The 13,870-nt window shown below is 50.9% G+C and overlaps 1 protein-coding gene across 3 annotated transcripts in view; it reads right to left on the bottom strand.

Annotated features, from left to right (window-relative positions):
• Col11a2 (collagen type XI alpha 2 chain) overlaps positions 1-13,870 on the bottom strand; it is a 28,375-nt gene that overhangs the window by 12,570 nt on the left and 1,935 nt on the right. The window contains exons 3-27 of one of the 3 annotated variants that reach the window (XM_026383618.2): positions 12,424-12,573; positions 12,080-12,290; positions 11,479-11,641; positions 9,650-9,841; positions 8,488-8,565; positions 7,772-7,834; positions 6,882-7,061; positions 4,579-4,638; positions 4,431-4,472; positions 4,144-4,206; positions 3,756-3,830; positions 3,198-3,284; positions 2,915-2,971; positions 2,692-2,745; positions 2,549-2,602; positions 2,396-2,449; positions 2,184-2,237; positions 1,931-1,984; positions 1,801-1,845; positions 1,636-1,689; positions 1,142-1,186; positions 927-980; positions 688-732; positions 513-566; positions 222-266 (exon numbers count right to left, since the gene is read on the bottom strand). In XM_026383618.2, coding sequence (XP_026239403.2) covers positions 222-266; positions 513-566; positions 688-732; positions 927-980; positions 1,142-1,186; positions 1,636-1,689; positions 1,801-1,845; positions 1,931-1,984; positions 2,184-2,237; positions 2,396-2,449; positions 2,549-2,602; positions 2,692-2,745; positions 2,915-2,971; positions 3,198-3,284; positions 3,756-3,830; positions 4,144-4,206; positions 4,431-4,472; positions 4,579-4,638; positions 6,882-7,061; positions 7,772-7,834; positions 8,488-8,565; positions 9,650-9,841; positions 11,479-11,641; positions 12,080-12,290; positions 12,424-12,573 — 2,033 coding nt within the window. The remainder of the gene's footprint in view (positions 1-221; positions 267-512; positions 567-687; positions 733-926; positions 981-1,141; positions 1,187-1,635; positions 1,690-1,800; positions 1,846-1,930; positions 1,985-2,183; positions 2,238-2,395; positions 2,450-2,548; positions 2,603-2,691; positions 2,746-2,914; positions 2,972-3,197; positions 3,285-3,755; positions 3,831-4,143; positions 4,207-4,430; positions 4,473-4,578; positions 4,639-6,881; positions 7,062-7,771; positions 7,835-8,487; positions 8,566-9,649; positions 9,842-11,478; positions 11,642-12,079; positions 12,291-12,423; positions 12,574-13,870) is intronic. The other 2 variants (XM_026383619.2, XM_026383620.2) reach the window with 2 other exon arrangements.

The raw sequence follows: 13,870 nt of genomic DNA, 5'->3' as shown, positions 1-13,870 counted from the left end.
ATTGATAAAGAGAACTTAGGATGTCTCTGTGGAGACCTCAGGGAGTGGAAGAAATGGAAGTACAGTAACTACACTTGAGTCTGGGTAGGGCTCCAGGGTGTGGTTATGAAAATATTGTCAGAGCCATGTGAATAGTGAGACAAGGAAATCCCAAGGACTTTGAAGCCTCAGAGTCTTGGTGGAGACTTTTAGAAGGTAAAAGGAGGCGTGGAGGATCTCACCTGGTTTCCTTTGGTTCCAGGGGGACCTTCCTTCCCAGGGTGACCCTGGAGGTAGAAGATGTAGAATGTGACTTCTGGCTCCTGTCACCTTCCCTTCACCCCTCCCTAAACTTCTTCCAACCCCAATTCCCCCTGTGACCTAACAAAGCCTAACTGACTGTGGACAGACACCAGCAGTGACCTTTCAGTGCAAGGGACACACTGTGTGGATGGTTGCTAAAGGAGCTTGGGAGTGATGCACTGGGGAAAGGGCCAAGGGAAATTTGGGTTAAGAGATGGGGACACACTTACCGGGGGTCCATCTGAGCCAGGCATGCCAGGGAGCCCTGGTTTCCCTCGAGGACCCTATAGGAAGATGAGGAGGATCAGGGTCACTAGAGGGGTCAAGAATAACATAGGTAAAGCTCCAGTAGATATTCCAAGCCCTCCCTACACATCCCCTCCCCCAAATCACTTAGCCACTCACCTTCTCTCCATGAGGGCCGATGGCACCCTGAGGCCCAGGGAGACCCTACACACAGGGAGAGAGAAATCACAGGGACCTCATGGGGTGAGCCATTCTCTTAAGCCACCCTCCACATTCCCATTCAGAGCATGAGCAGTGAGTGACTGCAACCCTTTATCTTCTGTCCCATCCAGAGTCTGACCCCTTGTGAAGCCCAGGGGAAGTCACTAAAGGAGGACAGTGTGGGTAGGGCCACTTACCTGGGTTCCAGGAGTGCCCTGTTGTCCAGGAGGTCCTGGCTCTCCCTGGGGTCCCTAGAAACATGTGGCCAGGCAGGGGTCAGAAGGAGATGGTGACAGAACAAACATGACAGAGAGCTGCAGGGCCATCCAAGAGGGTAGGAGCCAGGAAGAGATAGGGGGTTAAATGGCAGTGAACATGCCACCATTGCCAGGTCTCCATGCCCATCACTCACCAAGCTCCCTTTGGGGCCGTGGGGACCATCCATGCCTCGGACTCCCTGAAACATGAGAGCGGTGTGAGCAGGCTGGAATGTGGGGCCGGGCCTGCAGGGACCTGTGGTTTCTGAGAGGCCTGGTCATTGCAGAGGGTGGACCGAGCAGACGCTCATCGGTCAAACCACCAATTCATTCCAAACCTAAGCCATCCCAACCATCCCAGATCCACAGGCCTTGGGTCTGTGGGTTAGAGGGTTTCTGTTTTGTTTTTCTTGAGTATTTTTATTTCATTTTGGCTGCACTCAGGGCTTTTGGTGCACTGTGCCATATGGCCCTCCAAGTACTTCTCGGGGTGAAGGCTGGAGCAGGGATGGGCGGCCAGGGGTGGGAAAGCTCACAGGAAGGTGGAGCAGGGAAGGACAGGGAAAGGGAGAAGGGAGGCATTAGGAAAGGTAAAGCATTGGAGAGGTCAAAATGTAAGGTCAGGGTTAGAAGTCAGGCAGTCACTTACCGGGGGCCCAGGAATACCAGGGGGGCCTTTGGGACCAAGAAGTCCTCGGGGTCCCTGCATTCAAGATTGGGGAAGGAGACAGCATGATTGGGTGAGAGAACACATGTCCTTTATGTACCCCTGTCCCTAGAACCTGCCTCCAGCCTGACCCCTTGGGATACTCACCGACTCTCCAGGCAGCCCCCGAGGCCCAATCTCCCCATCATCTCCCTAGAGGAGGAGAACACAGTGAGAAAGCAGACTTGACTTCTAGATTTCTCCTGCACCCAAACCCTGTCCTTGTCACAATACTTACCCGATCTCCATCTTCACCAGGGGGCCCAGGAAGGCCCTGGGCACCAGTATCACCCTGGAAAATGGAGTTACAGCTAAGAAGGGTCTCAGAGTCCCCACCACAGACAGACATTGATCCTCCCCAATTACCCAACCAGTCACATTCACTGAGCCCCTGCTGAGCTCCCCAGCCACCCTTCCTTGCCTGGAGATCCCCACTCCCCTCCACAGAAGATCTGCCCTCATCACAAAAGCCAAGCTCCTAATATACTCACCCTATGGCCTTTCTCCCCAGGTAGTCCTGGGAGTCCATCAAAACCTCGGTCACCCTAAAATGAAGAGGGACACTTAGAGTGAAGGCCCATTCACTTTCCCAACCTACCCCTCCTCACTGTGTCCTGAGTGGGGAGAGACTGTACCCTGGGGATACCTGAGCACTAATGGGGCTGGAAGTTATAGGCATCACAGAGGGTCCCAAGCCTTTTACCTTCACTCCAGGTTCTCCAGGCATCCCTCGGGCTCCATCAGCACCTGCTCGTCCCTGGAGATACAAGGGAAGTGTCAGAGCAAGCAGAGGGCAGTCCTCCCCCTTCCAAGCTCCATCTCCCACCAACACCCATCCCACCCCTGGGGTACTCACCCTTCGCCCAGCCTTGCCAGGAGGGCCTGTGAGACCCTGAGGTCCTCTAGGCCCCTGGTGAAGGAGGGACAGGGACAGGGTTAATGACAATAGATAGGGTGGAGGGAGACACTGGGCTAGGAATCAAATATGAGAGCTGTCACCTGAGGTCCTAGGTCTCCAGATTCTCCTTTTAGGCCAGGGCTCCCAGGCTGTCCCTGTAAGAGAGAAGAGAGGATGGCCATGTTGAAGGACATACCCAACAGTGACCTCAAAACACCCCCCACAAAAGAAGCAAAACAACTGCCAACCTGGTTCTTTTCCAGAACCATTCATACCCACACATGCAAATAAAGGAACCTCTTCCACAATACTCCATCCACTCACCAGGGGTCCAGGACGACCTGTGTATCCCATGGGGCCAGGGGGTCCACGAAGCGCCAGCTAGGGGAGCAGGAGCAACAGCAGAGCTGAGGAGGAGGCAGCTGGAGAACCCCAACCTTCCAAATTTGCCTTTCTGTTCCTAATCCTCACCCCTTGCTCTATATTCTTCCCAACCCAAACCAATCCAGACATTCCCAGTTTTCCTTTTGCCCCAACCTAAATTTCTACTATTTTCCCTTTCCCATCAAACTTCATTAGGAACCCCCCATCCCCCAACCCTCCTTACCCGTGCCTGCTGCAGAATCGCCTGGGCCTGAGCTTCTTGGGCTGCCACCACAGGGCCCTTGTCACCTCCACCACTACCAAACCGGAACTAAAGGGCAAGGACAGAAGGTCCAAGTTATCTTCCAGGAAATCCATGTGGCCTTTCCAGAGGTTTCATCCAACATTTCTGCCCCATCCCCAGGTTCTGGGACACCCCTGTGCCCTCCTCCAGCATCTCCTGTGGGTTCTGGATCAACACTTAGAAGTTTTCAGAAACTCATCTCCTGCCCTTCTCCCCATTCTCTGGTCTCTTCCTCCCCAGCCTCTCCTTTGGTTCTAGGCCTCTGAAATAGAAGATTTCCTGCCCAGATCTAGATAATCCAAGTTTACTTCTAGAAGACCCATGTTCGATTCTAAATCATCTAATAGGGCCCCAATCCCCTCACCAAAGATCCATGTCTTTGAGTTGATGGTCTTTAAAGACTCTTCATGGCTTTTCCCACCTTCTGGTTCATGATGAAATACCACAATTCCCCTGTACTCCCCAGAAGCCCACTCCAAAGCCCAGAAGACTACTCACTGGGAGCATGAGGGATGTGCCAGGAGGGCCAGGGGCCCCATCAGATCCAGGAAGTCCTGCTCGGCCAGGAGGCCCCTGGGAAAAAATGAGAAAGATAGGGAGACAAGTAAGAAGATGTTGGGGCCTGGACATCATTTTGAAACCTTCCTCAATAGAATAAATGTTGACTTCCCTAGATCCTTCCAAAGTTCCCCACCCCTGTGGAGAAAAATGTGGGTGAGACACTAGATTTCTCCCCTCCCCAACCAGAATATGCCCTCCTTCCTGGGTCATGTGACACTCAACTACCCCTTCAAACAGTCACCTAATAAAGAATATTGAAGATACTCCATACACACACTGAGTACAAAGGCAGCTCCCCACCCTCCACAGCAGAACACGCCCTTACCCTCTCTCCAGGGTCTCCAACTGGGCCTGGGTTCCCCTGGATGCCAGGAGGACCAGCCAATCCCTGAGGAACCAAAGAGGAGAAGGTCAGGTGTAGGCATCAGACAGAAGAGAGTCATGTGCCTGAGGGAAGGTCTCTACAAAAGAGGTCTGGGAATCTGGAAGCCTTCATTGGAAGGACTCTCCAGAGTTCTAAGAAGGAGACCTGGGTGCCGGCAAGGGCATGGATGAGCTTGTAAGAAACATCTCTGAAAAGAGAACAGAGGCTAATGTCTCGGCAACACTCACCGCAGGGCCTTCTGGGCCAGGAGGTCCCTCCACAAACATACCCTGTGGAGTCAAAAGTTAAAAGTCAGAGACTACAGGGCCAGCACCCCCACCTCTGCTTCCCTTTCTTCTTCCCACCTCCCTCAGCTCAGTAACCAGTGTAACTTACAGGTTCCAGCACTGCAGGCTCACCCTTTTCTCCCTTCAGCCCCCGGGGTCCAAGGGCAGCCTGAGGGAGACACACATGTAACCCCCAGTGGGGCCTGTGAGCAGCCAGGATACCAGGGCTGCCCATCCCAACTCCAACCTTCATTTTCAGGTTCCCTGGAGACCTCCCTAACCCTGCCTCCAAATTTCTCAGTTTTCCTCCCTCAAACTCCCTCTTCACAGACGTCCCAAGTCTACCAAGAAGACCTTAGGGCTCCCCACACCCTCCAGTTCCCAGCCCCACCTCAGTAAATGCAACATCTCCATCTCCCCAAGAACCTCTTTTTCTTTCTGAGATTTCAAACCCTCAACCTTCCCAAGCCCTCTTCTGGAGGACCTCACCCTATCTCCCAAAACTCTCTTTGACCCCAGGAATCTTTAAAACCTTAAGAAATCACCCATTTTCTCAGCCTTACTCCAGTCCATCAAAAAAGAATCTAAGATTATGGATAGATTTTTCATTTGGGGGTTGGGATAGGACATGGATTCATATGAGAATCTGATGAAAGCTATGAGTCTTTCCACCAGAAAATATGCCCTTATACATAAAATTTTACTTAGAATTTCAAGGGGTTCACAAGTTTAAAAGTTCCCCAGTGTTAAGCATACAATTCTTTTTTAGTTATCAATAGACTTTTTAAAAATTATTTATTTATATGCAGTGCTGAGAATTGAACTCAGTGCCTCACACATGCTAGGCAAGTGCTCTACCACTGAGCCACAATCCCAGCCCAAGCATACAAATGTTAAGTAGATTTGGAGAGCAGACCCCACAATAGCCCAAACTCAAAAATCATACCTGGTTTTTGGGCTCAATTATCCAAGCCTCACAGTGGGCTCTCCAAATCCTCCCAGTTCCTATCCTAGCAAGGATGCAACACCCTTTCCCTGGCCTTCATTTATACTCCAAACCCACCAGTTCCATCCCTTCCACACTTCCACTCAGATGAATACTCCAAATTCTAAGATCAGAACCAAAATAAGAACAGGGAGAATGGAGGATATTTATTTACTACCATCACCACCTCTCAAAGATCTTCAGAATGCACCCCCCCAATCCTGAACAAATGGCAATGATCAGTTCCCAACTCTCCCAAATCCCAGATCAACCCCAATTACCCAGAATGCAGCACAAGGGGAAAGCAGCAGAGGGTCAAGGGTGGCAATATTAGAGAAGGGAGGTGTGGGATGAGGCAGCGGGATACAGGAGGCAGCCATATCTGCAAGGCAGGCAAAAGATGAAATGGAGTAGACAGGAAATATCCCAACTGACAGGGAGTGTTTGAAGACATGGGAAACCACTAAAGAAGACAAAACAAAGAGACAAACACTTGGAAGCAAGAATGATGCCAGGGCCAAGAAAAATTAAACATGGCCAAGATGGCTAGAAAACAAACTGGACAAACAGGAAGTGGTTGGACAGGAAGAAGCCAAGAAAAGAGGATCCAGGAAGTGGACCTTCAACAAAAACATGGCTACCATGAACCAGGGAGAAAAGAAATTCACAAAATAAATAGAAAGTGATTCCTGCCAAGGGAATAATAACAGTGAAAGGTAATTCTTCCAGAAAAACACAAATATCAAAGTTAGGACACATAAAAAGTTGCTAGGATAAATAGCTAGGTCCACAATGGAAACTTTATGATTTTATAACCTGAGACTCACAGGAAGTAGGTTATTATCAAAGGAAATTGTCATGAGACAGCATGAAAAACTAGAATCAGGACACAAATAATAGATCCTTTTTAATCCAACCGTACACTGTCACCAAGATGGGTGCCATAGCTAGAGAAGACAGGAAGAGACACATAAGAAGTAGCCTGTGACTTAGAAAATATGACATAGGAAGTTGGATTGTTTTGACAGCAACATGAACAAGAAACTGTATTGACCTAGACGGAATGATGGAGACAGACTAAAAGTGGACACAAGGTAATTGTTTACTGACCAAAAGTTTTATAAAATCCAGCTGGATATAGGCAGGAAGTGGCTAAGAAAGACAGGAAGTAGCCATAGGATTTTAAAAAAGAAAAATCCCAATCACCACAGGCAGAAGGATCCACAGGAGTCACAGGGTAAGACATCTGGCAAAGGAAGGCAGGAAGTAACTTTTTCAAGCAACATAGACATCTTATGTAAACAGAAAATGGCAAAACACCAATGGGAAGCAGCTTACAGCCAACAGACAATGACCAAAACCAAAAAGAAGCAATTCTTGCAGTGCCCACTGGTGGTCAAGATGGAAGAGGAGCTCCTTTCACTTACGGCTCCTGAGTGGGCTGTCTCCGCGGAGAGGGCAGGGCCAAGCTCCGTCTCCTCACGATAATCGTCCCCATAGCCATAGGTGTAATCGTAGAGCCCTGCTGGGGGGTCTGTGCCACCCTCCCCATACTCCTCTGCCAGGAACCTGTCAGCTGTGGGGGGGACCTGGAGATCTGTCTGCTCCTTCCCGGGGATGGGGAGGGAGAGGGTGTAGACGGGGGCATTAGGGCTAACAGGAGGTTTTCCCTGGGCCCCAGGGTTTGACAGCTTCTAACCCAAAGGATCCTAGGCCACAGGGATCACAAAACTCAGTGGATTGGGATTACGAAAGTGGGGACAGAAACAAGTAGGAAGGGGTTGGGAACTTTTCTACCCAGGAAGAGCAAGGGGAGTGGCTGAATTGAAAGGGCATAGCCATCCAAGGCCAAAACTGGGGAGGAATGTCCAGAAAATGGGCCCCGAGGGAGGATAACAAGGGTGGCCGGAGGGCGGGACACAGGGAGGACAGTCCATGGACATAATGATAGATAAGGAGTCCAGAAAATGACCAGACAGAGAGAGACTAGGCAAAGAAAACAAAAGTGACAGCCTTGAACAGAAAATGAATCCTCGGGATGGAAATATGACACAGAAAGTAAGCCCACTAGACACTAACATGGACAGGATCCTATTCTGGAACCAAAGGATAACAGAAAGAGGCATGGACATCAAAGAAAAGGGCTGCACTTAGACAAGCAGACCAATAGGTCTGGAGTGACCAGAAGACAGAGCCACACAGGGATATGACAAAGAGCCCTCCGGCCAGGGCTGGTTCATCAAGAGATGCAAGGCCAGGGCAGTGGGTCCCAGAAGCCCACTGGCCCCAGCTGGGATGAGGGTGGGGGTGGAGTTACCTCCTCTGGGAGTGGTAAGGGGCTGGACTCCAGGACTTCTTCCTCTTCACCTGGGGTGGGGTCCTAACCCCAAGGGGACAGGGAGGAGAGTAGCGGAGAAGGGGAGGGGGAAGGCAAGAGGAGGTTAGAGCACACAGGGAGGCAAAGCAGCACCTGTCCCGCCCCAGGGCAGTGCGATTCTGTGCTGGGGGATGGGGGAAATCTCAGATCTTGCAGCCCCTTTGGAGGGCAGACACTGGGGAGAGTAAATCCCCGAGGTCTAGAGGTTTGGGGGCAGAGATCTGGATGCCCCGGCTCTACCTGCCGATAACCGCTGCCTCTGGTCCTGGGAGGGGCCCGGGCAGTGGGGGGAGCCGCCCGACGAGCTGGGCGTCGAGAGGGGGAAGGTTGGCCACCTGCTGGACCAGAGCCTCCAGCTCGAGAGGGCCTCCGGCCTGGTGAGGGGGACGCCTGCCGGGCCGCTGAACGCTTGGCAGGTGGGTTAGACTTTCGGGGAGGGGTCCGACGCCCCCTAGGGGAAGGGGGAGCCCTGTGGTTGGGGCTCTGAGATCGCTGCAGCAGAGAGACAGGGGAGGGGCAGCGAGTAAGTCAACCTTCATAATCTAAATATATGGTATCTCTCCCCAGAAACTAGGGAGGGGAGGAAAATGGTCCAGGAGGTGTTTGCAAGGGGTGCTGAGAATAAGGGGAGAAATGTAGGGGTCCCTCCAGTTTACCTGATAATCAGGGGTCGTCCCGGTAGTCATCACATCAGAATAGGGGGGCTCGTAGTCATAGTAGAGAGACTCAGTGGGCTGGGATAGGGAAGGGGGTGGGAGGTCGGGGTAGGGGGAGGAAGGAGATGGGGTCATTGCAGGCAGGAAGGGTGGGGAGGGGCAGATAAGGAGATGGTTTGGGAAGTGGGAAACAGGAGACGTGGAGTTGGGAAATAGGTGAGGATAAAAGGAGAGGAGGGGGTCAGGAGAGAGATGGGGAGAGGTGGGAAAGGAGTGGGCCCCACATGTGGGACAGAAGCAGACATGATTAAGAGATTGTTCCTTCAGTCTTCAGACCACTGACTCAGATCATATCTGTCACCCTAACCACCCAGACCCCACCCAATCCAGTTTCCTTCCCTTTCCCCACCACAGCCCCTATCCTGCATCTCTATGTTTGGGAGACTAGAAATGGGGCTCCCCACCCCCACATTTCCACAGATCACCACTTCTTTAGGACTCCCTCCATTCCTACCCATTCCCGTTTCTCTTCCTTGGTCTTACCATCCGGCTTTTTTTCTTCCTATTTCTGTCTCCCCTACTCTGGTCTCCCACCTTCTACCCCAAGGCTTGTCCCTCCCCCACTATCTCCCAATTTATTTTTATTTTTCTCAATATGGGGGAATGGAATCCAGGGGTGCCCTGCCACTGAGCTATACCCTCAGCCCTTTATTTTGAGACAGAGTCTCACAAAGTTGACAGGGCTGGCCTCCAACTTGTGGTCCTCCTGCCTCAGCTTCCTGGGGAGCTGGGTGATGTGTGCACCACCACGCCCAGCCTCCAATCTCTTAATTCAAGAAAGGGATGGAAACCCAAGAACACAGTTCCAGGTAGACTGGCAGAGGATGAGACACAAGCAGGGAACACAGCTCCCAGCCATGAATTCTTCATAATGACTCTTTTTATTTTTAAATGAAAATAAAAAGATTGATGAATGTGGACTGGGAGGGGAAGGGTGACGGGAATGGGCAGGTACAGCTGAGTAAGGGAGCTACGGAGAGGAGAAAGTGAGCCCAAAAGGGATGGAGAGCCCTGGAACACTGGGGGCTTCCCCTGGGGAGTTGCCTGGGGGTCATCCCTCCCTGGAGTGTGTTGCAGTTGTGGATTGGCCCCACTCCCTCACCTGCCGCTGGGGTTCCTGGTTTTGTGGCCTATGAAGTCTTGATGGTTGCTGCTTTGGAGATCTCTGGGCTCTGTGAGACTGCTGGTTCTGAGGTCTCTCTCTCTGGCTCCCTTCACATTCCAGATCCTTCTGTTCACAGGATTGGTAGGCGGCTTGGACTCCTGGAACAATGAGAAGCTCCTGGACATCACCCTGCAAAGATATGAAGAAGGAACATCCTCAGAGAGAGGTGCAGAGAGATTCCGAGAGAAACAGGGAAAAATATGGGATAAGGGGTAGGAGGCCAATCCTAGGTAAAGCTACATAATGGGAGAAGGTTGTTACCAGCCCTCCCATGTACACAGCCCTTTTTAGTTTTCAAAAGACCTCACAGGACCTTTAAAACAACTGGGAAAGTCAGTAGGACAAGAATCTTTATGCCCATTTTTCAGATACATTACATTCCAAATAGCTCAAAAAGCCTCAATGGCACACACCTGTAATCCCAGCGACTCAGGGCTGAGGCAAAAGGATTAAAAGTTCAAGACCAGACTGAACAACATAGTGAGATGCTGTCTCAAATAGAAAAAAAAATTTTTAAAGGCTGGAATGTAGCTCAGTGGTAGAGTGTCCCTGGTTTCAATCCCCAGAACCAGGGAGTGGAGGGGAGGGCAATGACTCCCTTCCATGGTCACTCCCTCAGAGCAGCAGAATCAAGACTAGAACACAGGACTTCCAACTTCAAGTTCAACACATATTGCCTACTCCCTGCCCTTTGTGATAATGAAGGAGCCATTCACAATGGCTTCTTGAGACAGAGGTCTAGGCTGTTGCCTTGGCTTTATAATGGCAGTGATGATGAGAATTTTTAGGACCTCTAGAAATTGGGGAGGGGAACTTTCTTCTGAATGCCAAAGTCATTTAATTGCGCCCACACATGTTATTTAGAAACCCAGCCTTACGCATAGTTTGGGCTACTGTATCATCTCCAGTGCTAAATTGGGAGCTCCTTGGGATTCAGAGACAAGTATCCATAAAATGTTTATGAACTGGGTAGGTAGATGAATGGATAGATGATTGGATAAGTGAATAGGGACTCTCAGCCACAACTGAATGGGAATGTTGATGGATGATAAATGAATGAATAAATGCATCAGTGGATTGACAGGTGAGAGAGAGGCACAGAGTAGTAGATGAATACAGATTTGTGGTTAAATAGATGGATAGAATTTAACATGTGATTAAATAAATGACTACATGGGAAGTGGATGGGTGAGGAGATGGGTGTGTAAATGTACTGAAGGAGAGCGGTTGAATTGGTAGAAGGACAGATGGTTAGATAAGTAGGTGAATGGATGTGCACATGTATGTGTGCACACAACCTCATATGCATAGGTAGATGTGGGGGTAATGGATGGATGAGTGAATAGATGGATGGATGGGTGGGTGGGTGGTTTGAAGAAGGAAGCGGTTGGGCAGGAGATACAAGCCTAAATGCATGAAAAGGTAGGTAAATGTGTGAATGGATGAGTGGGTAAATAAGTGGGTGATGGCTGCATATGTGGGTCAATGGGTGACTGGGTGAATGGGCAGGTGGACGAATAGATAGATTAGGTGGATCGATGAAAACTGAAGACAGAATTAGTGGCTGTGAGATGTCCATCCATATAAGTGGGTATCTTATTTCTAACAGAGAAAATTAGGCCTAAAGATGGGAAATGAAAATAGAAATTCCTAAGGGGAAAAAATAAAGGCCTAGGGAAAAGGAAGATGGGGTAATGGAGCCAGAAGGGGAGTGGGCACAAAATAGGGGAGCAGAAGTCACTCTTTTCTCAAACTGCCCTGCTGACCTCAAAGACTTCTTCATCCAGGATACGGGCACCAAAGATCACCACCCCACGGGTGTCCAACACAGGACGAGCACTTCGGGGAAGGGGCCGGGTGACTCGCTTCTTGCAGTCAACAATGAGGGTGACAGACTGGCCTTTCACTGCCACAGCCACACGGTGCCACCTGGTCATGCGGAAAGAGGTTCAGGTGAATGAATGACTGACTGACTGAAAGCAGGGAGGCCAACAGGGTTGGGGAGCAGCTGATAGACGTGTTGGAGGCAACAATAAAAGTAGTGGTCACAATAGCTATCGTTTACTGAGTGCTAACCATGCGCAGGCTGGGTGCGATGGTTTTCTTAATTGATCTCTCTTACAGATATAAAAATTGATGTTCAAAAAAAGTTAAATTGCCCAAGGAACAGGCTAGTACTACAGGCAGAGCAAAGATAGAGATTCGAAAGCCAAAAACTCTAGTCTGGAAGTGACTGGCATTTGAGCAGTGGGTAAATGTTGTGTGGTCAAAAGAGTTGGCAGGATTTCTCAGTTAAGGGAACAGGGGTCCTTGGGCACATTCTCCTGAAAGTGTGGGTCAGACAGGCCACTGGGGAAATTGACTCACTTGCCATCAGCTAGACTGAGGCCTCGGAAGACTGGTTGGGCCGGGGGTTGAGGCCGTCCAGTCTGGTCTTCATATAGAAAGCGAACAGGTCGTCCAAGCTCCAGACCCAGCTGTTGGACACCCTGGGCACTGTAGAGAGTCAGGAGGGGAGCCTGGAGGCCAGGACGGGTCCGGACAACAGTCAGCAGAGAGAAATCTTTGGGAAAACCTCCTGGTATGGGAGAAAGATACACAGAGATGGAATGAGAGATAGACACAACCCCTTCCCTCCTGCCATCTGATCCCAGACTCCATCCACCCTCTGGCCTCTCCCAGCTCTCCTTCCCTGATCTTGTCACACGTACCTGGGAAGAGCTGGCGGGTGGGTGCACTAAGCTGATCAGGTCGCGACACTCTGTAGGCCACATGAGATGGACAGATGCCCCTTGCCTTCCGGACACCATCAGGGAGGGAGGGAAACCTTAGGGCCCGGAGCACATCCACAGAGGGTGCACCTAGGAGAGTCCACGAGGGTCAGGAAAAAGAGTCTGCCCTCAGGAGGGCCTAGATAGGGGACATCGAGGTCTAGAACTCAGCATCCTAGGGCTCAAACTCCCTAGAAGGCAAAGATCACCTGTCCTTTACTTTCTTCTGAATGGGGTCCATATGGATGAAAAGCACAAAGTTACCTGGAGGGGGAAGGCAGCTTGGCCCCGAACGATGCGACTTCCAACATCTGTCTTTCTTACTACCTCCCTATCTCTGTCTCTCAGCCCAAGAACCTATCTCCATTAATATCTCTTAAGCTCTCTCTCAACTTGCCATCTGTCTCCTCTTCTCTCACTCTATCTGATTCTCTGCCTGTGCACCTGCTGGTCTTTCTCTGCATCTCTTCCTTCTCCATTTCCTTCACATTCTCTCCATCCTTTTCTTTCCCTGTTTTTCCTCCCTCTCTCCCTCCCTTTCCATATCTCCCAGTCTCTGGCTCTCTGGCATCTGTCCCATTTCCAGCACAAACAACATCTGGTCAATCGATCATTCTGGGCACGGGAGGGGCAGGGGGGCCACCAGGAAAAGAGCAGAGAAGCAACTCTATGGGTGAGGAATTTGAGCTGCTACAGATCTGGGCTTAGAGAGGTGGGGACAACTCTGCCCATCCTGAGGAGATACAAGAAATAATAAGAGATACAAGAAAGAGCTATCCCCAGAGCCTGTGCCCCCCTGGCTTGCAAGACAGACTCGGGGTGGAGGGGATGGCTGAAGCTGCCACGCAGAGCAGAAGCAGATCCAGGGCCCCAAGCCACACATCTGTAGATCCCATCAGAGTTCTTGCCCAAAACCCGGGCAAGCTCCCCACACCTGGAACCTTCATCCTGCCCTGCCACTCCCACCACCTGTGATCCAAAGATTCAAATCACAGGCTCCAGCTTGGTCCATCCAGACCTCAGCTTCCTAGAGCCCAAACTCCGTGGAAGACAAAGGTCACCTCTCCCTGGCTTGTCCCCCAGTATACACACTTCTCACACTGTCAGCTCCAGATTGGAAAAAAAAAAAAATCCCAAAAAAGTTTCAGCAAAATGTTCAAAGAAGTGTGGGCCAGGGCAGAGGCCAGAGCAGTTGGGAGAGCAGAGCTGGGTGGGGTGGGTGAGGTGGGGCAGGCAGGAGAGAAAAGGCCCTTTGAGTCCAGGAGCCGGGAAACCACGGCCTTCCCCGCCCCCCTGCCTGAGCCTGGCCCCCGCATGTGGCAGCTCCGCAAACACCAACACACAAGGGCCGCTTTGAGAGATGAAGGTGAATGAGACACAGAGACTC

The sequence above is a fragment of the Urocitellus parryii genome, chromosome 8 (assembly GCF_045843805.1).
Source record: "Urocitellus parryii isolate mUroPar1 chromosome 8, mUroPar1.hap1, whole genome shotgun sequence".
NCBI lineage: Eukaryota > Metazoa > Chordata > Mammalia > Rodentia > Sciuridae > Urocitellus > Urocitellus parryii.
Note: the sequence above shows the minus strand (reverse complement) of the source record. Positions and strands in the feature narration are given on the sequence as shown.